At 37.1% G+C, this 26,779-nt stretch overlaps 1 protein-coding gene across 1 annotated transcript in view; it reads left to right on the top strand.

Moving 5' to 3' along the window:
- CLIC4 (chloride intracellular channel 4) overlaps positions 1–26,779 on the top strand; it is a 61,958-nt gene that overhangs the window by 19,652 nt on the left and 15,527 nt on the right. Inside the window, exons 2-3 of the mRNA XM_033114767.1 lie at positions 13,796–13,905; positions 23,495–23,620. Coding sequence (XP_032970658.1) covers positions 13,796–13,905; positions 23,495–23,620 — 236 coding nt within the window. The remainder of the gene's footprint in view (positions 1–13,795; positions 13,906–23,494; positions 23,621–26,779) is intronic.

Below are 26,779 nucleotides of genomic sequence, written 5' to 3' on the forward strand. Positions count from 1 at the left end.
ATTTAAGTTAATTTCACCTGTTTCTCTTTACATTTTTAAAAATAAGTTCACTAGAAATTTAAAATAACATTTTTGGATCACATTATAATGGCTGTAGTTCAGATAATTTATCTTACTTGATAGGTAATGTGCATATGAGTGAGATGGTGGTTGTACCATACGAATCGTTAGACCAAATAGGTGATATTGCAGCATTTCTTTCTGACCTTGGTAAAAGTGGTTAGGACCATGGACCTCAGAGTTCAGATTTCACTTCTGCTGCTCCTCAGTTGGATGACCTATGGCAAGTTAGTTTCTCTAAGTCTCACTTTCCTCATCTGAAATTTGAGGAAAACAATAACCTTCATATTGTTATTGTAAGGCTTAATATATATAAATCACTTTCATATAGCATATATCGAGTGAGAAATAAACTGCTAAATTAAACAGTAGCTATTAACTTGTTTCTGGGCAATTTTGGTGACATTTCCATTTATTGTAGTTGATTCTTCTTATAGGGCATAGAATCAAGGTTGATCCAGACAGGAAAAAAGTTATACCTTTGGCCATCTTTTTTTTTTTTTAATTTCTTGTCAGTCAGTATTTTTAATTAAATGGCTTATAATTAGTTCTGAAGATATAATAAGCTACCTCCTATTTTAGGCTTCTGATGAGTTGAATGTAAACATTCCAGCAGAACTTGTTTTCGTTATGGTTCTGTTGTGCTTAGATGGAAAGTCTGGTCATTGTATATATGACACTTTGTTTTAACAAACGATTCTGGCTGAGACATTTCAGATTTGATTTTAGTACAGATGAGAGCCTTTGTTTTCATTTTCAGCAAATGCTTCGAATATGTAGCAGAACAAAAGTACTCAGAATTTTTCCCACCTGTCATTATTTGGTTAGTAGTTTTTGAGTGACTAGTTTGCATTTAGCATTTTTTCAAGCAGTATGAAGGATTCAAAAGTAGTTCTGTCATATTTAAGCAGTTTAATATTTTGGCAGTGATTGGGGACAGGAATAAGATTATCATGTGTAAACATTTGGAACACTTTCTTTAAAAATTTTCTTAAATCTACGAAGAAGAAAAACAAAATAGTACAGAGGTGGATGCAGTTAATAACCCTGTCCCTTCCTCTCCCTAAGTCTGTCCTGAGGTGTAAACAGCGTTAATTTTGGTTTGTAGCCTTCCACACCTGAGAAATATTTTCAAGCCAAGTCTACAGCTCTTTGGTTGTTATCTCTTGAAAGGATTTCCCTTTCTATTCTCCAACCAAGTATAGGCACACTTACCCTCATCTTAAGGCTTTTCTCTACCCAGTTGCTCAAACCAGAAATCTAAGAGTTAGTTGATTTCTTTCTTTCCCTCACTTTCCACATCCAAACCATCCACAAATCTTTAGGACTGTACCTTCCCGATTCAGTGTAATCCGTGCATTTATTTCCATCTCCATTGCCTCTACCTGATGTCCAAGTCATACCCATCGGAACCACTGCAGTAGGTCTCCAACATCCGTTCTTCATAAGCGCCATGCCCTCGCCCTGTTTTCCATATAGTAACAAAGTGTTATTTAGTGTCTTAAAATGGAAAGTCGATTTTACCCTCATATGCCCCCACCCACCAGAACCCTTCAGTGGTATCCCATTACCCTATTCTCGCCACCCCCCCCAGCCGCCGCCGCAAGATCTGTGAAGTCAGGAATATGTTCTCTACTTGGCACATACTTTCTTGCTGAGCACTTACCACATGCTGGGCAATATTTTAAGAGATTTTCATATATTAACTCAATCTCGTGATAACTATGATGTAGATTATTCCCCATTTTACATGTAAGGAAACGGAGTCCCCCGATTGGTTAAGTAACATGCTCAACATATCACACAGGTGGTTAAGTAGAAGAACCCATATATCAAAGCAGGCGCTCAGCTTCCAGAGTCCTCGCTCTTAGCCATCGTATTAAATGATTTCTTTCTACACAGGTAGGTACTTGGTAAACATTTATTAAATGAATGAATAAATCGTTCCCTCTGTAAGCACAAAATTCAAACTCCTTAATTTGATCTAGAAAGTCTTTTGTGATCTGGCCCCTGCCAATACCACTTTTCTCTCCTACAGCAGTCTCGTCACACTGGCTGTTTGCATGGCTGCCTCTTTCTCCTTCTTTAGGTCTAAGACATTTTTTATGACCATCTTATCTAAAGCAGGTGCTCTTTATCTTTCTTAGTACTTTGTTTCCCTTTAGGCACTTATTGCAGTTAACAGTTTTTAACTAGATATATTTATTATCTATTTCTTCCCCAAAAATCTTTTCACGAGGTCAGGTCTACCTGTCTCATCCACAGTTGTTTCCCCAGTGCCAGCACCTAATGCTTGGGAGATAGTAGGTCCTCAGTAAATATGTGCTGCATGTTGAATAGATATCTGTGGGTCCTACGCAAGGAACTGTTCTGTAAGGTGTTCTGTGAATGAGGAGAGAGCCCATAGCTTAAACTTCAGTGGCTAATGCTGCTCAGATCACTGAAATCCTAGAGCAAAGTCTTAATGGCAGCCTATGGAAAATGGCTGTTATATCTCCTTTAACTTCTTTTTCTTTTTTTGTTTTTTAACTTTTATTTATTTTAAGTGTGTTTTTCCAGGACCCATCAGCTGCAAGTCAAGTAGTTATTTCAATCTAGTTGTGGAGGGCGCAGCTCACAGTGGCCCATGCGGGGATTGAACTGGCAACCTTGTTAAGAGCTTCGTGCTCTAACCAAGTGAGCTAACCAGCCGTCCCTACCTTTAACTTATCTTGAGGTTTTCTTTTTTCATTTCTTACCACACTTAAGTATGTCCTTCTTTCTGCTAGTCTTAATTGAAGATAAATGGTGATGTTGGTTTGGATGCTTATGATTGTGATGAATAGAAAACTCCACCTCAAAGTGTCTTTAACCACTAAGGAAATATATCTAGTGAAGGAAGTCTAGGAGGAGGATTATTCCATGTATAGTATGTCAGGGTCTGGCTCCCTTTTTTGTGATTCTCTCGGCTCTGTCATCTTTTGGTGTTAGTTGCAGCCGCAGGCTACTATCGAGTTGGCCACAGCAGCCATAGCTTTCCCATCTGAGGGTTTCCTTTTCTGGTGTCTTTGTCTTAAGAACAAGAAACTTTTCTCAGGAGACTGTCTTGTCAATGAACTGGATCCCCTGATTAAAGCTAAGTCACTGGTGAGAGAAATGGAACTATCATGACTGGCTTAGAATTAATCAGGATTTACCCCTAAAATTGGGGATTGGGTAATCATCTCCTGTGTCTCTTGGGGGAGGGAGGAATGGATGCCTGACCAAAAATAGGAGTCATGTCAGAAAAAAAAAAAAAAAAAAGTGGGAGAATGGATGTTGGGCAGGCAATTATTAGAATTTGCTGTAGTGGCTTCTGTGGTTTGTTAGTTCTGTCCCAAGGTGATTTGGAGACCTCATTTAAATTTTTGAGAAAAATTATTAGGAAGATTTGACTTAAATAAGTTTATTTCTATACTGATAACCTGGAGCACATTCTTTGTAATTCAAAAGCTTTCATTGTTAGCAATTAATAGAAAGCTAATAGTAAAGCAACTGCAGCAGAAATCGTCCTATGGAAAGATTAAAAAAAACTGTGACATCTCATTGAGTTTAAAGTCTAGCACAGGAGATAGTATGAATAGTCAAGTAATAATACACACTAACAATTAGAAAAATCACAAGGCAAGTCGTGATTAGTTAAATAAGTGGCATAAGCTTACTATTTCCTGGGAGTTTGTAAGGGATGCAGAATCTTGGGCCTCACCCCAAACTACTGAATCAATCAGCATTCTAACAAGATCCTCTGATAATTTTTGTTGATATCAGAATTTGAGAAGCTGGAATAGAAGTTGAGAGGACAGGTAGTTGCTTTGGGCTAGAGTGATCTAGAAAGATTTCTCGGAGGTAAGGCTTTCTTGAACTTGACCTAAAGGATAGGTATGACAATGGGCATTTCAGGTGGAGGATAATGTGATTTTAGTCACATAAGTATCCGGATTTATGTGGCCTTACTGTACAGAATGAATGGAGAGGGGATAACGGGTCCTAAGGAACATTGGTGAAGAAGTCATCCTAGGAAAGGAGGGGATGGAACTTTTGCAAGACCTCATTTGTAAAGACTATTGTACATGTTTACAGGCTTTTAAAAAATATTAAACTATTCGCTACATTAGGTAATTTCATCATAATTTAGTCATTTACTAAAGGAAACAGAAACAACTTTTGAAACTATTGGCAGATGAATTCTCTCTCCTATGGATAGGTGGAAGAACAAGCTTTAGAAAGGGTTATTTACTAAGCCATGATAGTTAGCTAAAACAATTGGCTACACTGTATATTTTAGCTATTACCTTCAACATTGTCCAAGTAACTGAATCTTGATGACTTTAGTAATAGCTATAGATTTTAGTAGGTTTTTTCAGGTAGGTAAGCGTGATAAACGTTGGCTGTTCTTCTGGTCGCTCCCTCCTTTTTAAAAAATTTATAAGCAAAATAAAGCAAAACCCATTTTTGTATAGTTTTGAGTGATTTCTCAATTTACGGTGAATTAGACTAATGCCAGAGAACGTCAAGTCTCCTGTGATAAGCTAAATCACCAACTCAGGAGGAGTGGTGGCAAGACCACAAAACTGAAACTCATAAAATCATGAGACTCATGAAAGTGTAACACTTTTGAGGAAATGTTTAACAGGTATTAATTTCAATTGTGATAAGGTTCGTGGTGTATGTTTTGAATTTCATTGTATCCTATATTGAAATTGTCACTTTTACTGTGTTCTCAAAGTATTCAGATTAAACTTTGTAGCCCATAGGAAACACAAAGGCAGAAGCCATGTCTTTTCTTGTTCATCACTGGATTTCCAGTATTTAATGTAGGTCCTCACATGGCTGATGAATGATTAAAAAAGAATTTTGTTTTTAAATTTTAAAAGATTGATTTTTATCTGCCCTTGGAGATAATACATGATGAATGGTATAATAAAGTGAGTTATAATGTAATTAGAAATTATTAGGGTGGACGTGGAAACTAGATTAATAATTTTAAAGATTTATTTGGAAATAATTTCAAAGTAACAGACAGGTTGCAAGAGTAAGAACAGAACAAAGAACACCCTTTATACAGGTTTACCTGTTGTTAACATTTTACCCCATGTGCTTTATTAGTTCTCTTTTTCTAGTATGTTGCTTACAAAGTAGCCCTTTATCTCTAAACACTTCAGTGTGTATTCCCAAAGAGGAGTGATGTGTCTTGCATAATAACATTGCAGTTATGAACTTCTGTAAATCAGCTTCCCCGAAACCTCCCCTTTCCAGAATAGAAAATGAAGACCCAAAGAGGTTAAGAGACTTACCCATGGTTCTATAGCTTCTAAGTAGAAAATCCAGCTTATTTTGCAAGTCAAGTATTGGTTCTTGGTCCCTAATATCACAGCAGAATCTTTTTTTCTTTTTTTCTCCTGACAAGTCAGTTCATTTAGTAGTATAATATAGCAATTAAAATTTGTAATTGTTCTTCTAAACCACATATAACCACCCTAACATAAAGGACTTGATCTTTAAAGGATTGTAGGTCACCACAACTGTCCTTGGTATTATATTTGAGTCTTAAGACAAGCTCTTAGAAACATTAATGTTGTACTGTTTTGCGCTAAAAGGTACTTGCCTCTGCCTCTTAGTTTGTGTAGAATAATAATCTTGAATTTGCGTATCCGGATTTGAAGAGGCTTTAGGCTGGCTTGGTTTAAGTCTAGATATGCCTTACTTTGAAGCAAAATAGTGTGGCGTTCCTTTAAAGTGGGGGAGGAGGCCGTTATTTACCAAATCTGACCCTAACAAATGGTGAGCAGGTTGCTGGCCTACAAAGAGCAGACTCCAAAAGGCATCCTGAAGAATTCAAAGTTTAACTGTGGAGTCAACTTGTTTCCAGTCCTTATTTTCATTTTTTGGCATGTTTTCCTCTATGTCAGTGTTTACCAAAACAGGGTCTGCCCACCAAATAAATGCATCAGAATTAGAATTGCTTTGAAGTGCTTGTTAAAAATTGCAGATTCTTGGACCTGACCACAGACATACTGAATCAGAGGGTCTGGAGGTGAGACCTGGTAATCTGTGTTTTAAAAGCGCTTCCGTGTGGAGTTTTACGTGTCCTGAGATTTGAGAATCCTGCTCCCGTATACATGTCTTTCTTCTGCAGAACTTTTTTTACATTCATTCTATAACTTGTGTTTTACTTCATTTTCATCTTTTTAGGGTGGGAAGGTTTTTGATTGCTTGCCTTTTTTTTTAAATGAAAGATTTATATGCATAATAGAAATATCAAAAAGTATGAAAGGGTATACAGTGAACAATCCCTCCTCATCCCCTGGTTTTAGAGCATTGTGGTGTTCTAAGCCCTTTAATGTATTAACTCATTCATTTCCCCCCAACATTCCAATGAAGCAAGTCATATTATTGTCCCCATTTTGTAGAAGAGAAAAAACAGGCTCAGAGAGGTGAAATCACTTTTTCAAAGACTCATAGCTAGGAAGTGGTGGAGGCCGTCTGGGAGGCTGGCTCTTAACCACCATCCTCTGCTGAGTGAGAAGATATAAAAATTAACTAGATTAATACATGTGAAGAGCTTGTTTGGGGAAAGTTCACCTTCAATAAGGTAAATATTTCATGTGAACTTTAACAGCCTGGCATGGAGTTTCATCTAACCCTGGTATGTGGGTATCTTCATGAAATTTCAGACTAATCAGTTCCTCTCTAAAGTGTACAGGCTCTTATCTGGAGAGTAGACTTCATGAGTTGGTGATACTGAACAAGAAAATGTTAGCAGCTGAGGTCTTTCCAGAGTCCCGCCATTGGCTACGTTTTATTTCTATAGGCAGAGAGCTTGGGATATAGTAGTTCTTCCCTGATATGTAGCCTTTGAGTTTATGGAATTAGTGCTATGATGTCATGGCCGGGAAACAATGTATTCTTTGCATAGCCAGAGATTTTTGACATCTTGAATAGATGACATCTTTGCTTTACTCCATTTAGCGGACTGTTTAAAGTTTATATAGAATATATTTCTTAAATATAGGGCTATAATATACGTCATTTGGAAGAACTTAATGTGGAAGATACTTAGAGTCTTTCCCTTCTCGTTTTCTGAAAAAAAGTCATCTAGGGATTCTAATGACTTAAGTGCTTCATCTGAAGAACAGATTGTTAGGCCTTGAGTTCTGTGCAGAGTATCTTTCAAGGTCGGTAACATTTATTAAACTCTTACATGTGCCAGGAACTGTGTGTGTACCCTAACTGATTCGATCCCCATAATAACAAGGTGTAGGAAGTCAAGTTTCACAGATGTTAAATAACTCACTGAAGATCACACAGATAATAAATAGTAAAGTCACGATTCAAATCCAGGTATGTCTGATTCTCACCCTTGTTATTTCCCGCATACTTTGCAGACCCTATAGAAAGATAACAGTTTATTAAACCTTTAGACTCTAGACCTTGGTTCCAGCATGTGTGTAGCAAAAACTGAAGAAATAGATAGCCAGGTGACTGCCCATTTATCATGTTTTGTGACTTTCAAGTTAATCTAAATCAAACCAAGCCATTTTATGTATTCAGATAGCTAATTTAGATAGAATCCACACTAAAAGTAAATGAGGTCTTAACGTTTTTGAGTTCATTCTTTTGGCAACACATTGTTCTATGCATTCCCTAGAAAATGTGTCAAAGGAAATGATTTCATGGTCAAGAGCCCATTCTTACCTTCAGGGGAAGCTTCTCTTTCCCCTAGTCATCATCACCACCCAATTCCCCTCACCCCCCCAGTCCCATAAACACAAAGAAATAGAGAGGGAAGAAGCTCTTCTTTGGTGTTTTAAGATCTGACTTTGTCTAAACTGATTAAACTAGGTTTTCTAAGTGAGCAGTTCCTTAACCTCAGACTAGTAAAACATTAAAATATTCATGGCATCTACCACTGACCCCTATTCTGCAATGCAGGAGTTAATCCAGCAGTTGCTGATTAAATATACTGGTATTAGGCAATTCAAGAATTACAACAGAGATCCGGAGGGAGGAGGGTTAGGAATAGTTGAGTGTATGAGAGGAACCCCAGATAGCAAGTTAAACAGAAATACACCTTTTATAAGAGCAAAACAAATACTAACTCATCCTTTATCTGGAAATTGGTGGTTATGTCTGTGTCAGTGGAACTATCCAAGTTTTTGCTTTGATTACTTGGGTTTTCTGATTTTTAAGAAAATGTTATAGAATGTATGTTTTTATATGAAATCATAATTTTAAAACTATATATTTCAAATTAGAATCATGTATCGTATGTGTATATTTATACTTGTAATCTGTGTCTATATATTTTTGAGTCAGCTTTATTGAGATATAATTTATATACCATACAATGAATCCATTTAAAGCGTACAGTTCAGTGGTTTTTAGTCTATTCACGAAGTTGCACAACCATCATCCCCACAGTCTAATTTTAGAACATTTTTACCATTCCAGAAAGAAACTGTACTCGTAAGCTGTTAGTCCCTAACCCTCTTTCCTTCTCTCCCCCCTACAAGCCCTAGGCAACCACTAATCTCCTTTCTGTCTCTATGAATTTGTCTGTTTTGGACATTTCATATATGGAATCATATACTGTGTCGTTTTTTTGTAATTGGCTGTCTTTCATTTAGTATAATTTTTCACAGTTCATCCAAGGGATAGCATGTATCAATACTTCATTGCTTTTTACTGTAAAATAATATTCCATTGTATGTATATGCCGCATTTTATACTTTTTTAATTGCTTTTTAAATTTAATGCTTCTGAGAGACTTCTGCTTCTGGGAAGGGTGAGTTTCCTGTTTTTTTTGTTTTTTTTTTCCCCCTGAGGTTTTTTTGCCTCATACATCACAGACTTGGAGCTATCAAAGCCGACAACCTGGAAATACGAACAAGCACAGACTAAAAAAAAGCTCCAACCAAAGTCTGCTCTCTTTAGCCAAAGAACCAGGAAAGGGGAAGCTTAAGTAAGACAAGACTTTTAGACAATAGCTGCTCTACTCCAAACACCACAGAAAACAACCGTGACCCTATCGCCACCCATGCCAGCAAAGGCCAAATGGTTAGCTCCAACTTCCACTCTCTGGAGGTGGTCTCTAACTTAGATTCTTTACTGACAGGTATTGGGTGGTCTCCAGTGTTTTGCTGTTGACAAATAATGCTTCAGTGTCCCTCCCTTTTACTTGTCTTTGGGCATCTGTATAAGTGTTTCTACAGAATACATTTCTAGATGTGAAATTGGTGGGTTAATAGCATATAACGAAGCCTTCAAAAATCACTGTTGGATGACATCAAAGTATGGAAATATATAGGAAGTCTTACATTTCCAGTATACTTTTTCTCTGTTGTTCAGATTGGGTAATTACTATTGCTCTATCTTCCAGTTCAGTGATTCTTTCCTCTGTCACCTCCATTTGGCTTGTTGAGCCTTTTTTCTGAACTTCTAATTTCAATTATTGTATTTTACTAAAATTTCCATCTGGTTCTTGTTTACATCTTCTAGTTCTTTGCTGAGTCTTTCCATTTTTTCATTTGTTTGAAGCTGTTTGTAATTGCTCATTGAAGCATTTTTATCATGGCTGCTTTAAAATTTTGTCAGATAATTCTAACACCTCTGTCATCTTGATGTTGACATCTGTTGAATGCCTTCTTTCATTCAGTTTGATACGGTTTTTGGTATGACAAGTGATTTTCAATTGAAAGTGGACATTTTCATATGATGTTATGAGACTTGATCTTGTTTAAATCTTCTGTTCAAACTTCTCCACATTGAACTAAGACTTCTCTGACACTGCTTTGGAGGGGCTTGAGAGGGACGGGCAGTGATACTGCCTTCTTACAGCCAAGGAGAGATAGAAGTCTACCCACATGGCCTGCGTTGATACCCAAGGTGCGGAGGCTCCTCATTACTGCTGGGCGGGGTGTCAGTTCCAGCTTCCTATGTGGTCCCCATTGACACCCAGGTTGAGGTGGTCTCATTACCTCTGGTTATGGTGACAGTCCTGACTCCTCTCTGTTAGATCTCCTCTGACCGCCCCCCCAGCCGTGAGGAGGAGGGGTTCCTTGTTACTGGCTGGCAGGGTGGGAAGCCCTGGCTTCCTTGGCCTTCCCTGACACCGTCCTGATGGGGAGCGTTACAGCCTCCAGAGGGCTGATGACATTACATTGGGAATCAAATATAAATTGTGAAAAAGATATGTGGTGTGATCACGTGTTCAAAAGAAAAAAGTAGTATATACATAGAAAAACACAAGACAAATAAGTAACAAACTAGTTGAATGGTTCAAGGGTAGGGGAACTGACTTTTTGTAGTGTTGGAGTTTTTATTTATTTTGGAAATAATGTGTTTATATTGCTGTTAGAAGTAGTAAAAAGCAAAGGGATACTTTTTTAAAGGGATACTTTTCTTAGATGCTATTGTTAGATATACCTATGTGATAATTTTTATTATTATTAATAAAAAACTGGGTATAGAATAAAGGTAACCTGATTTCCACTGGGCAGTGTTGTTTTTTTTTTAAGATTTTATTGGGGAAGGGGAACAGGACTTTATTGGGGAACAGTGTGTACTTCCAGGACTTTTTTCCAAGTCAAGTTGTTGTCCTTTCAATCTTAGTTGTGGAGGGTGCCGTTCAGCTTCAAGTTGTTGTCCTTTCAGTCTTAGTTGTGGAGGGCGCAGCTCAGCTCCAGGTCCAGTTGCCGTTGTTAGTTGCAGGGGGCGCAGCCCACCATCCCTTGTGGGACTCGAGGAATTGAACCGGCAACCTTGTGGTTGAGAGCCCGCGCTCCAACCATCTGAGTCATCGGGAGGCAGCTCAGCTCAATGTGCTATATGTTCAATCTTAGTTGCAGGGGGCAGAGCCCACCATCCCTTTCAGGACTCCTGGAATCGAACTGGCAACCTTGTGGTTGAGAGCCCACTGGCCCATGTGGGAATCGAACTGGCAGCCTTCGGAGTTAGGAGCATGGAGCTCCACCGGGCCGGCCCCTGGGCAGTGTTTTATATCGTAATACCTTCCTCAGTCAATTGTACCAATAGGTTGTGTTCAATGTAGTTCATACTGGAGGGAGTAATTGTGATCCTTTAACTTGAAAGGAATTTTACTGAAATGTTCAAATAGAATTTTATTAGTACAACATGGGTTAAAGGAGGAAGTTTTTGACTTGTGACTTCTGGAAATCCAAACTTTTCCCCAGTTCCATTGTACTTTACAAAAACATCATCTGGCTAGGAGCTCCCAATTTTCTAATGCTATTAAAACTTTGGGAAAACTTGTATGTCCAAAATTTATTTGAATTGTTTTGAGTTTGGGGAGTGGTTAACAAAAAGGCAGTTTTTCAGTTTTGTTTTGAAGAGTATGCATGCTTTTATATTTGTTTGCATAAAGGGAAGTAGTTTTATAAAGAATGTGGGATTTGTAACAGCTTGTGATACACCCAAAAGAGAAGTAAATTGGTAAAATTGGCTAGAAATTTATAGACAAAGGAGGTGAAAGCAAAGGAGCAGTTGTATCCTGACCTGGTAAATGAATCAGTCCATGTACCACGATTCCTCTGTCGTACTCTAGGACATGCTCTGTAGACCACTGTAGGCAGTGACCGCGTTTTTCATCTGTGGCCAGTCCCCTTTATCTCCAGCTTGCCTTTAGTTTAATGTGTTTCCAAAAGTGCCTACATGTAACATCTTTATTACATCTTTTTACCAATTTAATTACTTTAACACTACCATAACAGGCAGCATGGGAAGTTATAGTTAATTTTACAGCTTAAATAAATGGAATAGAATGAAGACCTTGAGTCAGACTTGCTCTTTGTCAACCAAACTTTATTGCTTTTTCAGTAAGTCTCAAATTTGGTATACTTTTTCTTGTATTTATACTTGTGCTGCTAAGCATGTTAAAACCAAGAAGGGGCGGGACGGGGGGAGAAGGAAAACAACAGTGATGATAAAATTTGGGTTGTCTAAAGCAACAAGCATGTGTGAAAATATTAATTATCAAGCTATATAGAAAGGTAATAAGTTGACTTATCTGTAACAAGTTGTACGTTACCAGTGTTTTCTACTGGTTTGGGTGATGAGCATCTTCAAGAAACAACCTTGCGTACCAGTTTGTTATATAGTAAGATGATTAGTCCTAAAAACTGACTGGTGCTCTGAAAGAAGGAATGTTGTCCTGACCTTCTCACACTGGTGTTTCTCAGAGTGTCCAGCAAATGCCTGACTTTGTAATCTCCTTGGGAGCCTATAACGAATGAAATCAGGATTCCTGGGCCCCACCCCAGGAATTTTTCTGAATCAGAATCTCTGCGTGTAAGACACAGAAATCTTCACTTTAAATATTTTCTTTAGGTTATTCTCAATCACTCTAAAGTTTAAGAACTAGACCTTCTTTAGGAAGGAAGTGTTTGAGCAAGTTTTACAGTATTAGAAATTAACGTGATTCATTCTTGCTACAATTCTGGGTATGTTTTCTTACTGATAAAGAATGATCAAATCCCCCCACCCCCTCAGTTATAACCGTCCCATGCCATCTGATTAGGGTAGGTTCTGGGATGCTCCTTATATGTCCATTTGTTTTGTTGGTTACGTTATGTCTAATCTGGTAACTGCTTTTATTTTTTTTTTACCACTCCGCCGCTCCCGTCCCCTTCACCATTACTTGGAAATTAATGACTTAACTAATACAGCATTTTACAGAAATGGCTCCTGAGTTTTTTGAGTTACTTTAGGATAATAAACATTACTTTTACCAGCATCTTTGAATGACTTGTTGAAAGTTATTTCTGGCTTTCTCCGTAGACTTCATGGTGAAGAGAGCTGGGTTGGTCCCTAGCAAGTGTTGGAATGTTCTCGTCTAGCATGTTGGCTCTCCCTCTCCCAGCCTCCCATTTCCCGCTTCCCCTCCCCCCCTCCTTTTTAAACTTGGGACATACATGATGGAATTAAAGATTTGTTCCACTCTGATTTTTAGGAAAATCCTACCTCATTGTTGAACTCAGGGAAGTCAATTGCTGCATTCATTAAATGGATTACAAGTAGCTTATTATAAAGATATATTTTGTTATTTTCTGTTCTCCCTGAAGGAATGTGTAAAACAGGATATGTAATTTTTATAATGAATATTATTTTTTGGAATGGGAGGGGTTTGGCAATTTAACTCTTCAGAGACAGGCACACCTACAAATTTCCCTTTTTATGCTGCCCTATAAATAATGTTGTCTCGTAGAAAAAGAAATGACTTATATTTCATAAACTGCACCAGAGACTTTGTCTTTGCCTTGAGACAAGGATGTATTATCCCCTAGGGATTGATTACATCTTTGCTGTCCTATATGGTAGCCATTTGCCATGTGTGACTATTGAAATTTAGGTTAATTAAAAGTAAATAAAATAAAAATTCAGTTCAGTTGAACTAGCTACATTTTAAGTACTCATTAGGCATATGTTACAAATGATTACCATCTTGAACAGTGGTAATACAGATAATTTCTGTCATTGCAGAAAGTTCTCATGGACAGTGCTATGCTAGCCTGACCATTTTTAAGAAGAGAAAGAAGCAAATGAATGAGCAAAATAATAAAGACCTGAATTTCCACCCTTCCTTCCACAATGCAACTTTTCCTGTGTTCTTGTATCCTCCATTAAAATATAGAAAAAGGTCTATCGTTTTGAGTGTCATCACTTTGACCTTGTTTTTTTAATGTTTCTTTCTGTTTGCCAGGCTGGCAGTGATGGTGAAAGCATAGGAAACTGCCCCTTTTCCCAGAGGCTCTTCATGATTCTTTGGCTCAAAGGAGTTGTATTTAGTGTCACAACTGTTGACCTGAAAAGGTAAGACTTGATTGCAGTTTGGGATCAACCTAAGTTGAGTATACACCTGACTGTTCAATTTGATCCACTCCCTCATTTTGCTTGTATATGTTCTCTAAAGAAAATATATCGTATTAAAAAGTTCAGCTGATTTATAGACAAATTTAACTTGTATAATAAATATTAGGATAACTCACAATGTCAGCAAATTGCATGTGGCAACACATCTTTTCAGGAACTTATCGTATGTTTGCCTTAAATTTCCAGAACACTACCAGGAGCTAAGTTTTAGTGTGGATGCAGTGAAATCTTTGACTTTTTCCTGCGTAAACATGCAGCTATGAAGAACTTTCTAAGCAGACAATTTATTGGTCTCAAGTGTGCCAAACATGTGGCCTAGATAATCTGGATCTTTAAAGACAAGAATGGGATTTTAGGAGGATAAATACTGCTATTGTCTATTTTGTTTAATCAACTTTTCAGGGAATAATAGGGATTTTTAATAATATGATTTTAACCATTTTTAGCTAAATATAATTGTAAAATAAGAACAGTTATCCATGACCCTCTGATTGTTTTTGCTGGTTGAAGAATTGTTTTTAACTTTCTCTCCACAGACTGTAGTGGAGAGGGCTGAGAAGAGCCCTGATAAGTAGTAAGCTTTTTTCACTCAGGAAGTTCTAGTCTTCCCTAGCAAACAGGTCTAGAAGTGAAGAAGATTCATACTTTAAAAAAAACACACACACAAAAACATGATTAAATCAAGGGTTAAGAACAGTTATACCAACAGAAAATCTAGGATTCAGCAGTGGAAATATATTCCTCTTGACGCAAATGCCAAAATATGGCTTGCTGCATATTTTTTAAGCATATTAGTCAGGAACAGTGTTCAAGAAAAATCCTTGACAGGCTGTCACTTGATGGGTGGTAGAATTCATTTATGTTATCCCTCTGGGCATCACAAAGTAAGTTGTCTGAGAGCTATAATCCCATTCCTAGTTCTAGGTTAGCATTCCCTGGGGCCTCTGTCAGTTCCTTAAAATGTATTCTTACTTACTACTAGTACACTTATTTGAGATTTTGCAGACCTAAAATTTATTTATTGAAAAGAAGCCATGAAGTCTTACAGGAACTCCTTAAGTTATGTATGTGAATGTAGAGATCAGCATTTAGGGATAATAAGAGTTAAAAGTACAGGTTCTTTCAAAGACACACCTGGCTCATATTAGAGCAATTGTAAGAATGAAATAACTCATGTAGTTGTCCTTCTATTACTGTGTTTGTCCTACATGCTTTCACAAAGGAAATTTCCCAATGTAAGTCCTAAAAATAGACCATGCCACCAGGCACACACCCTTACTGTGTCTTAAAATACATGGATTTCTCCTATTCCATTTTTGGGTTGGAGCAAGTGAGTTGACTGCCATGCTTCAAAAATCTTTTGAACAGCTCATACAGTGCTTGATTGTGGAACATACCAGAAATGGTGCCATAAACGATGATCTGATTCAGAAAAGGAAGTGAACACATAATGGCTATTTCAAAGTTATCGGTTTCACTTTTCACTTACAACTTTTTAAGGCATTGTTTTTGTAAGTTGGTTGATATTTGAGGATTTGTATTATGTTTAAGAGTAATGTACTCTGTATGTCAAAAGTGACACATGAGAAGTACAATATAAAGTTCAGGGCCTATTAGAAAACACTACCGCTCAAAGAAAATGTACATTTATTTCCTAGTGCTTTGTGTAAAATCAACAGAGCACTTAAAAATTGGAGCCTATAGTTTTTAGTTTTCTTTAGAAATCTTAGGTCTACAGTGCATTTAGAAGATGCTTCTTTAGGGCGTTTAGAAGTACACAAGCAGCACATGGTAATGAGTCCCCTCCACCTGAGTCCCTAGTCATCCACTTCCTCTCCTCAGATATCATTGCATTTGGTCCTCATTCTTCCAGTCCTTTCCTGTGAGTTTGCACTCTTACAGTCTTAAGTTCGATTTCAAAGAGAAGGTACCTCAAGAAAGTGAACCTTTGTTCAAAAAGCCAGTGTAAAATAAAGTTGTCACAGAGGAATAAAACATTTTGTGGTAAAAAGTACCTTTCATAATATGTTTTTAACTTTAAAACTTTAAATGTCACTGTTTTTAGAAAGCTGTGAGGGAGGAAATGCCCATAATGCTTCTTTTCCTGCTTTCCTGATAATTGCCCAATTCCTCCGTGAAAAGTACTGATTCCAGAACAAACCTGGGGAGCAATAGAACTGTATTGAGAGCAATAGAACTCTCTCCTGAGAGCTATTTAGGAGCCCACTCTGTGCTCTGAAAAAATTACTGTTACATGACATTTCATCCTTAAAAACAAGCCAGTTTCTAGTTCAGGCACTGTGTGACACGTTCTCTTTGAATCTCAGTTGGTGTTAATGATACACACTAATGGTATTCGTGTGCCCCTTTGAAACCGGGAACAATCCCCCATTGCGTGCCTGCCAGCGCTGCCTAATGCTTCAGTGGGAGTCATTCCTATAGCTAATCTCCTGTTCATGCTGCAATTGTATTACAGAACTTTTAGATTAAAAAAGTGCGCAGGCTGCGGGAGGTTTTTAGGTTTACATCAAGCACCATTTGAACAAAAGCTTCAGATAAATATAAGTGAAAATATTAAAATTTTGGGGCGTATATTTAAAGATGTTATCACATGTCACTGAAGGGGAGCAGCTGTGGCGTTGCAGAAAGAATCAGGGGTAGAGACCTGGTTCTGTGTGGGGAGAGCCCTGGTACTGGCTTCCCTGGGACCTTACCCAAGCTGCCTCACCTTGGAGGTCAGTTACCTCATTTTTAAATTCTGGAGAAAGGAAAGGAAAAATAAATGAATACTTCTTCAATGTCTACTATGTGCTAAACACTGTTCAGGGTACTTTTATACTACTCTTAACAGACCATTTTCAGACCCATTAATGAATAGAATTCATTGTTTTATCACACTGGTATTATAAGGTCTTTCTGGCTGCGATCAAACCCTTTATTTGAAGACTTCCACTATCTTCATTTTGCCCAGAAGTTCCTAAATCAGAGCTCAGCATCTGTAGGGCACAGATAAGCCTGAGAGGTAGGCAAGTAAGAAAAAGAACCAAGAATGAGAACAGAGAAGCGGCGAGGGAGAAATGGAGATACTGACTTGGATCTAGCGAGTGTGGCCGTATTTTGTCACACGCTTGCTGGGATCAACTTTTCTGGTTTTAAGAAATGGGAGTAGAAATGATAACTTCAAGAAATTAACTTTTTATTGTAAAAGCTGCTATATTACTAGTGAACTAAAATCCCTTCTCCATGGCATTCTCTAGGAAAAACAAAATAAATTGGAGAAGACCCCTTTTTAAAAGTCTGGGAAATGTGTGTTTCCATTTTCCCATTCCCACTGCAAACACTGAAACTATGTCCTCCTATGCACTGCCCCTCCTGATTTTCTCCTTGAAATGTGAACATACCCATACCATTTGTACTATTCTGTGTGAGGCAGCCCCACATGTAAGTTGGCATAATAATAGATTATTCTGATAGTTTAAACTTGAACAATTTTGTAATAGTTTCAAATGTTACAGTGAAACACTAAAACGGATAGTTATGCATATCTTAAAAGGCAGTTATAAACTTAAGAGTATAATCTGATTTCCAAATAGATTCTTGAGATGGCTTGCTTTCATTATCATGTCTCTGTGGTTCCACGCTTCTGCAAACAGCCTTCAGCAAGTTGAGAGATCAGTTTGATTTCCAGGTAGGGCTTCAGTAACAGCAGTGTGAGACACACAGAGAGACTAAATGGAACGGAACAGGCTTGCCTTTTAGAGAAATCATTTGCGGCTACCGGCCAGTTAGGAAAGTACAGACTCTATTCTTCCCTTTGCGAATGTGACTTGAGCTACATGAAGCCCTGTTAGAACAATCCTGCATTTCAAGATATGTGTCTCCTGAATGCGTTCTGAATCATATGTACGCTGTGCTTGCGTTTGGAAGAGAAATACATTGTGGGTGTGGGTGTGTTTGTGTGTAAGAAATACATAGAGACAGACGGAGAACTTTGCTGCCATGTCTTTGTGTTCTTTTTCAAGATGATTTCAAAGATGATAAATCCTGTTGAGGCCACTAAGAGCTGAATTAGAAATATGTTAATGACTATTTGTCTAAACCTGCTATCAGTATTAACTACTTGTAAACTGTTAATAAAATTTATTAAGGATTCTAGAGACTGTATTTGAAACCTTTTCATAGATGCTGTTTTGTTTTAAAATGATTGCTTCACAGATTGACATTAAAGTAGACAAAGATTAGCATCTACCACATTTAATAAAATAAAATCCTTTAACTGGTTGAACTGGTACAAATAGATGCTTAGTGACTGGGATTCTGTGTGTTTTGGTGAGGCCATGATTTACTGGTGATTCAATTAGTGACTTTAGCATTAGTCAGAATGTAGCAAATCTAGTGAAGAATAACTAATAGGAGTAAATTGAAATAAAAGATTTGTGGTGTTAACTTTTTTTTTCTTATTTGCTGTATAGGGTCCAGTATCGTCTTGATTTGTGTAAATTAATGTTATGCTTTGAAAATCAGCATCTTTAGAAGGGAAGTTCTACCTACTTAGTATTTTTTTCTCCATTTAGTGAGTCAGCTGGTTACAACCAGGTCATCGTTAGGGACCAGCTTCAGTGTCCCATGGCTGTGCTGTTCTCATTTTATGCCAAGCAACTGGAACTGAGCCTCCAGCCCCATGTCCTCCAATTGTTGCAAGTGTACTGCATTAAATTTTAATTGAAGTTAAGCCGCTTAAGTTGCTTAAAGTATTAGCTCCTATATGGTTCCTCCTTCTCATTTCTTTCTTTTTTCCCCCCTCAATTTATTAATTATTTTTTGTTTCCCCATTTTTTTTGCATTTCTTTCTTTTCCTCTCTATTTTCTTGTTATAGTTTGTTTCTCTTTATTTCCTTTCCTTTCTTTCTTTCTTTTTTTAAAACTTTTATTTATTTAAGTGTGTTTTTCCAGGACCCATGAGCTCCAAGTCAAGTAGTTGTTTCAATCTAGTCCTTGTTAAGAGCACCGCGCTCTAACCAACTGAGCTAACCGGCTGCCCCTATTTCCTTTTCTTCATCTGTAAACAGAAAGGGAGAGAATATTTTTTTTCATCTCAAAGACCACTACATATATAAAAAAAGGATTACTTTGATAAATAACATTAAAAATAAAAACCCCAAAACCTTGAAGAGTATTTGTACTGTTATTTCAAGGCATGAATTCTGTGCCCTTTGCGTTTTCTAGCTGTCACTCAAGGGAAACATTTGAATGAGTTTGAATGAACCGTTGAATATTTTTTGAAGGCTTCTGAAGAGATAAACCAAAGATATCCTGAAATTTTCAGCCATTGTCTATTGGTTCAGTTTCGTTTATCTTACACTGCAGTTCCTGAAATGTTTGTTAAGTTTCTGTGAAGCGTCTGTAAAATGAGCCTTTGTGGGCCAAACAAAACACCTGTGGCCTCAGTGCCAGGTGGACTAGAAGTTAAAGAATCTTAGATTCTGTTTGATGACTTGATATAGCTTCTAAGTTAGTTACCTTAAGCTTAACAACTTGTCCATTTATTTGAAGTCTACAAATTCATTTAGAGGCATTAAAATTTCTTTTCAAGACTACTTTCAGTTGGAGTAAGGATCTAACATGGTTGTCCTTCATCTCAACAGTTAATCCTGGAAAACAGTTTCATCACCTTTGTTTTTTAAAAATCTGTATAGCCTTTCAGCAGAAACAAGTTGGACTATTCACTAGTCACTAATATTAATGAAAAAATTGGTGATCATATGCCTGGTTTCACTTCACTTACACACCTCTATATTAATAAGATTTCTTATTACCAATCTGTTAATGCCAGATAACCAGTTTTGAGCCATCAGACACTTCAGAGTTTAACACTGCCAGCCTCATCTCCTGCATGATGCTTTGTTAATGAGGTACTGAGAGCAATAATGGCTTTCATTTGCATACTTTGGTTTAGTTCACTTTCACATGCATTATTTGGTTGGATCATTACAGGCAAAGCAGGCCTTCTATCCATAGTACAGAGAGGAAATCCAGAGCCAAAGAGATTGTGATGGACTCAGTCACATAGCTTGTGAATGGCAGAACTATTCAGTTTGGGATTTTAACCAGGTCTTTTTAATTCAGTTTTTGGTTCTTTCTTCTCTACCATGCTAACTCTTATTTGTCCTCTAATAAATATTTTTATTTGGAGAGCTTAAAAGCTGTCATAATTTATTATAGAAGTAATAGCTGTTATTTATTTTGCCGCCCTCCCCCCAGGGGTTATTTAAAATCATTGCTCCCTTTCTTCTTCTTTACCCTACTCCACCCTGTTCGTGAAAAAATTATTTAAAAAAAATACATGCGTGTTATCATTTTATACGTAGGCATTTAATGGACTGTTGATTAGTCATAGTATGTTGATGGATATGTTTTTTATAACTTTGAATAAGAAAAATATTTTCTAGGTGATCACAATTTGTATGACAAGAGTAAAGAACACTCTTACTCATCACTGGCATCATTCATGGGAGATGTGTGTGTTCTCTTTCTCTTGTGTATTTTATACAAATTTTATTAGCCCTGCTTGCTTTCATGAGATACGGTTCTTTTTCTTATCTTTGTGCTACCTTTTTTTTTTTAACTTTAAAATGTTAAGATTTGAAAATAAATATATAAACCCTAACCTATTAGGGTTTCTGGACTCTTGATTATGTACAAGTTCTTCCTGAGTTGAGGAGGAAGTAAATTATAAGTGGGGACAAATGTGCATCTATGAGCGCGGATGAGTGGGTGACTTGAAGACTGAAGGTGACCACGACCTTGGACAGTGATCAAGGGACAGGTGGTTGGGATGATGAGTGAAAAGGAGTAACCAAAGGAAACCAATGAAATAAAAAGTAGAAAAGGATTAGTTCTGATTTGGAATGGGGTACTTATAAAAGTTACTGGAATGTTACAGGTATAGACCTATTTACATTCATTCATTTAAGAATACTTACTCAGATTTCATGTGTCCCAATCATTTTGTACTGACTTTACCTTGTCAGACTAAAGAATGCCCAGTGACAGAATCAGAGTAGAAAATCAAATCAGATTTTGACTTTTAAAAGTCCTCTTTTAGAGCTTAGGTTCTTATAGAAGTTGAGAGAAAACGTGTCTTATTTTCTTTTGCCTTGGATAGGCTCTAGCACTTCGTAGAGGGAGGCTCTGAGTTAGAAAATTTGGACTAATTGGATAATTTATAAGTCTTAGTATCTTTGATTAGAATGTAGTCATAGAAAGATGAGGCACTCTCCAAACCTAAATTGAGAGCTGGGTGGCGGTGGTGGGTAGAGAGGGAGAGAAAGTAAAGAGAATGAAATGAATAAGACCAGGGGAAATTGATAAGCTGGGCTGAGTATAGATTTTTGGGTGCCGTCTATTTTAAAAATTCTCTTTAGTGACGAAGTATTTCACCTTCCCAATACACTAAAGATAGCCTTTATTTTCTGTGCATTTGTAGTAAGGAGGACAAAAGGGAGGGTTTCATAGGAGTGGGAAAAGTTCTTTGAAGCAGTACATTATATTGCTTTTTTAAAGTTAATCTTTGTAATTATGAAAGTTTTCAAACACACAGAATAGAATAAACTTCCCCATAACCTCAATTCAGTTATCAAGATTTTGCTTATTTGCTTTGTCCCTTTTCTCCTCTTTCCGAAAAGTGTTAAAGCAAATCCTGGGAATCCTGTCATTCCACCCCTACTTCAGTGTATTATCTCCAAACAATATGGACATTTTCTTACCTAACCACAATGCCATCATCATATCTAGATCCCAGAGTATAACTTGATTTATTTGGTTATCTCCAAAATATCTTTTTATATTTGGCTGGTTTGTTCAAGTAAGGATCCAAACAAATTCTACTCATTATGTTTGGTTGTTATGTCTCTTCAACTTTTCTTAATCTATTACAGTCCTTCCCAACCCCCACTTGAGCCCCCCCCCCCTTAGAAATCCAGTCAGTTGAAATGTAGATTATCTCAAATTCTGGATTTGTCTGATTTCTTCCTTGTGGTATCATTTAACTTTGTCCTCTAACCCCTCATGTTTCCTGTAAATGAACTTTTTGATCCCAGGACCTTTTTATTCTCTTAAATTATTGAAGACCTCAAAGAGCTTTCAGTTATGTGGTTTTAGCTGTCGATTTTACTATATTAGAAATTAAAGCTGGTAAATTAAAAAAATATTTACTAATTCATTTAAATAGAGCAATCATGAGCTCATCATCTGTTATTGCAAAACATAATTTTAATTTAAAATAACTATATTTTCCGAAACAAAATTAGTGAGAGAGTGGCATTGTTTTACAATTTGCACATCTCTAATGTCTGTATTACACAGCAAGTAGCATGTAGAGAACTCCACTATACAGGCATGAGAGAATGAGAGTGAAAAAGGTAAATGATGTCTTAGTATTATGAGAATGGTTTTGACCTCATGGACCACCCGGTGAAGGGGTCCCCTAGATCACACTTGGAGAGACACCTGCCCTAAGAGGCTTGCTTCTAGATTCAAGTTCAACGTTTTGGGTAAGAATACTTCTTAGGCGGTGATGTATGCTTCATATTTTATGAGGATGCATAGCTTATCTGGTCATATTGATTCCAGGATTCACTGGTGGGCTTAGGTGAGCCATTTTGCTGGTTAGTAGGGTAGTATCAGCATTTGTTGCTATTACTAGTAGTGGTAAGCATACCTGTTTCACCATCTTTATCAGTGTCCTGTATATTTTCAATTTTTCCTAATTAGTAGGAAGAAAATGTATAGATTGTTTAGTTTTCAATTTGATAATTGAGTTTTTTGATGTTTTCCCATGTGTTCACTTATTTTTATAGCTTATCAATTTCTTTTGACCCATACGTATTGATTTTTTTTAATGACTTTTTAAATGAATTTGGACAATTTATTTAATATGTATTTTATTTAATATATATTTAATATATATTTTAAGCCTTGTTCATTATAATATTTTTTCCATTCTGTGTTGCCTCTTACCTTTGGTTATGCTGTCTTTTACATATTGAAGTAATTTCGATTGTAGATAGTCAAATCTGGTGATCTTTTTCCTAATTAATTCTAGACTTCTGGGAAAATGGAAAAGAGGTAGTACCTGAATTTAGAATCTTATAGTTGAAAGGGACTGTAGGAATTAGTTGCTCTTCTCCCTAATTTTACCTAAAAAACGGTGGGGGGACAGCCTAGGTAAATTACGTTTTACCCATCTTTACACAATGAGTTGGTGCCAGAGTTGAGAGTAGAGACTGACTTTCCCAACTCCCAAGTCTTTTTTCCCCTCATTCTACCATCATTTCTAATAGGCACCTCAGTTAAACTTGGAATGCTTATCAGAGTACTATTGCAGCTGTTAGTACACCTAGTAGAAAAAATACTATTATTCATTGTCACATACTTTAAAATGTAGAACCATTCTGAGAATTGAAAGTATTGTTACCTTCTCAGTTAGAGTAAAAAATGATCCAATTTTGACCACTATTTTGCCTAACAGGAAGCCTGTAGACCTGCAGAACTTGGCTCCCGGGACCCACCCACCATTTATAACTTTCAACAATGAAGTCAAAACGGATGTAAATAAAATTGAAGAATTTCTTGAAGAAGTCTTATGCCCTCCCAAGTGAGTATCAAAGAAAATACACATGGAAGTATTGCTACCTCTTTAAAACTTTGTCTTATCTGGCCCTTAGAGACCTTTCTCCTGATGGTACTTGATTTAAATTCTCAGTGTTAAGTTGGAGTGACTAGGACTTCTCTTCATTCAGTATAATTAATGCTACCCAGATTTCAGAATTGGTCATATATCAGCAGCCATACTGAGAAAGGTAGGAATCTGATTAAGCTGTTAGAGTACATGGTGAAAGTAGGTTTGGGACATGTGACATACGTCAGGACAGACTGGTTGTTTGAGGGATATAGGTTCCAAATTGAGAGAGAAGTTTAGGGAGAAGAGATGGGGAGAGACAGGTTCAAACTGAACACAGCCAGAATATCTAAGCAGGTGTGTGGTTTAGGTTGCTGAGGGATTTCCTATCAGGCCATTTTAAAGGTAGCTTTCTGAAGCTACCACCAAGGGAATTGACTTTTTAGACTGTGTCCGTGGGGTTCAGTTTCTGTTTATGTATTTCTTTGAGATACTCTGTATCCCCAGGTCCGACCTGGTTAACGATGTTAAAGTACTATTTCCTATAATGTGCAGTACAGTTGAGGAAGAGATGAACTCTAATGACAGTTACCTAAATTGCAAATATGCAGTTTTGCATTATACTGTAATATTGGCATTGATAGGTTCAAAGCGTTACTGATTTCTTTTAGGCTTTTTCAGTTTCATTATCTTGAAAACTGAGCTATTTCTTTTCTTCTGGCCCAACCCTTTCTTGCTAGTTAACTTATCTTCCATATCCATAAAAAATTTCCCAGGATTGGGTCAGAGGGTTCTAAATTTTTAATTTCTCAACATTCATTCATTCATTTTATTCATTCTTCAAACAGTTATTGGGCAGCAAAGCCTTGTGGACACAATAGACAATAAGATACAGTTTCCACAGCACAGTCAAATGTGTATGGTAGTGGTGATGGCGGTGGTGGTGGTATGGGAAAGTGAATGGAATCATGCAAGGCTTTAGAGAAGAGATGACACTTGAATTAAACTTTAATTTTAAAAAAGTGACATTCGACAGGTGAGTTAAGGAGTTCCAGGCAGAAAAGTAATTTTGAATCAGTAGTGTTTCTTTTGGGAACCTGAAGGTATGGCTGGAGTGGAGCACGCAGGACCGGGGATGGTAGGCTGGAGGGCTGCTAGGAGAAGAGTGAACAATGATACTTCTGTCTACAACTAGCCCACCTTCTATTGTGAACAGAATTGCCCTTTGGTTAGCAATCTTGTTCTAAGCTTAAAATTTCATTTTCTTAATCCTGTGTGTATGAAAGCTTGTCCTCTGCCTATCTTTCTGTCTTTCTAAGGGCCTCAAACTTCTTTTATCCCTATTTACCAGGAGTCCGAACTTTCCTCCCGTCCTCAGTAAAGTTTCTCCAGACCAATGTTAATGAAATTATATCTTGACTTTTCCTCCAGGCCTCATATAGATAGAATACCAATAAATCAATACTGGGATCTTTGTAAAATATAAATTCAAACTTTATAAACACCAGTAAGGAACTGTTAGGAACATGTATTCAACTTAGTGGAAATAATTTTTGAAAGTTTGTTGCATTATAGAACCTCATAGATCCCTTTTTATTCTTAAAAGTCTGTCAGCTCTGAGGAAACTTCCATATTTTCCACCCTGTCCTCATACGCTAAGATATTCCTCTCATGTAACTACAGATCATTATATCAGCATTAAATTATAAATAAACAGTTTGAATGACTTGTCGTTCTCTATGAAGAAAACTGTATTTTGTTTTAAAGCATTGTCGGAAGTGTGAATGTGTCAATTCTTCCAAGGATATTTAAATTTTTGAAATCAGTATGCTGATAACATTTATACCATTTCAATAAAATGAGCATTTTCTAATATTCTCTTGTAGCTTTCTTCAAAAACAGCAACAACAATAACAAAAATAATTTTCATTATTCCTTCTTGTTATTTTTCTCAGAGGGAATAGACATTAAGAGAAATAGTAGAGCAAATATCAAAATATTCTGGTTTCTTGATGTCTAATCCTGTAAGACAACAAAGCTTTTTGAATTGGACTTTGAAAAGAAACATTGTCACTGTGCTTTTTATATATAGAAATTTCAGCCCCACTTTGTTTGGGCATATTCATAAGAGATACTCGAACCAGAGATGTTCTCTTCTTTCAGTTTAAATAATTTAACTTAAAACTTGGAGATCTTTCTGTTATAAAGAGTTCACAGTGTGCAGAATTCTCTCTAAGGGTAATTTCCTTATTTTTACGATGTAGTTTTTATTCTGAAGACAGTTTCTAAGTAGTTTCGTAATTCACTTTGTTTAGAAGGGAGTATTTTTGATGTTGCTAATGCCTCTGCTGTTAATTATGTCCCATGCACCGTGCATTGTGGATTATTTTGTGGATTATCTCAGTCCTCCCAAAGATTTTATGAAGAAACTGAAGATGAGTAATCCAAATAATTTGTCTAAGGTTAATGGTGGCAGAGCTGACATACTTTCAAAGCCATGTCTGTGTGACTTCAAAAACCTATGTTTTCCCAGTTCTCTTCTTTCTGTTTCTCATTTCGTTGAGTTTGACTTTTATAAAAGAGGTAAAACCTAAGTCTTTAATTGAAGGATTGTGCTTTATTGAGTACCAAATTGAAGGCTTGCTCAAGCTTAGAGGAAGGGTAGGAGAGAAATCCAAGAGAGTTTAGTTTACTATTTCTGGCATTTGATGAGCAAGTTGGACTGAAGGTGGTTGTCAAACTGAATTCAATGGCTCCTCTTTAAATAGGAAGTGAGGGGGCTGGCCCGGTGGCTCAGGCGGTTGGAGCTCTGTGCTCCTAACTCCGAAGGCTGCTGGTTCGATTCCCACATGGGCCAGTGGGCTCTCAACCACAAGGTTGCCAGTTCGATTCCTCGACTCCCACAAAGGATGGTGGGCTCCGCCCCCTGCAACTAGAAATGGCAACTGGACCTGGAGCTGAGCTGCGCCCTCCACAACTAAAACTGAAAGGACAACAACTTGACTTGGAAAAAAGTCCTGGAAGTACACACTGTTCCCCAATAAAGTCCTGTTCCCCTTCCCCAATAAAATCTTTAAAAAAAAAAAAAAATAAAAAAATAAATAAATAGGAAGTGGGGTTTCAGTTCTAATGGGT

This window comes from Rhinolophus ferrumequinum, chromosome 9 (genome assembly GCF_004115265.2).
Source record: "Rhinolophus ferrumequinum isolate MPI-CBG mRhiFer1 chromosome 9, mRhiFer1_v1.p, whole genome shotgun sequence".
NCBI classification, from domain to species: domain Eukaryota; kingdom Metazoa; phylum Chordata; class Mammalia; order Chiroptera; family Rhinolophidae; genus Rhinolophus; species Rhinolophus ferrumequinum.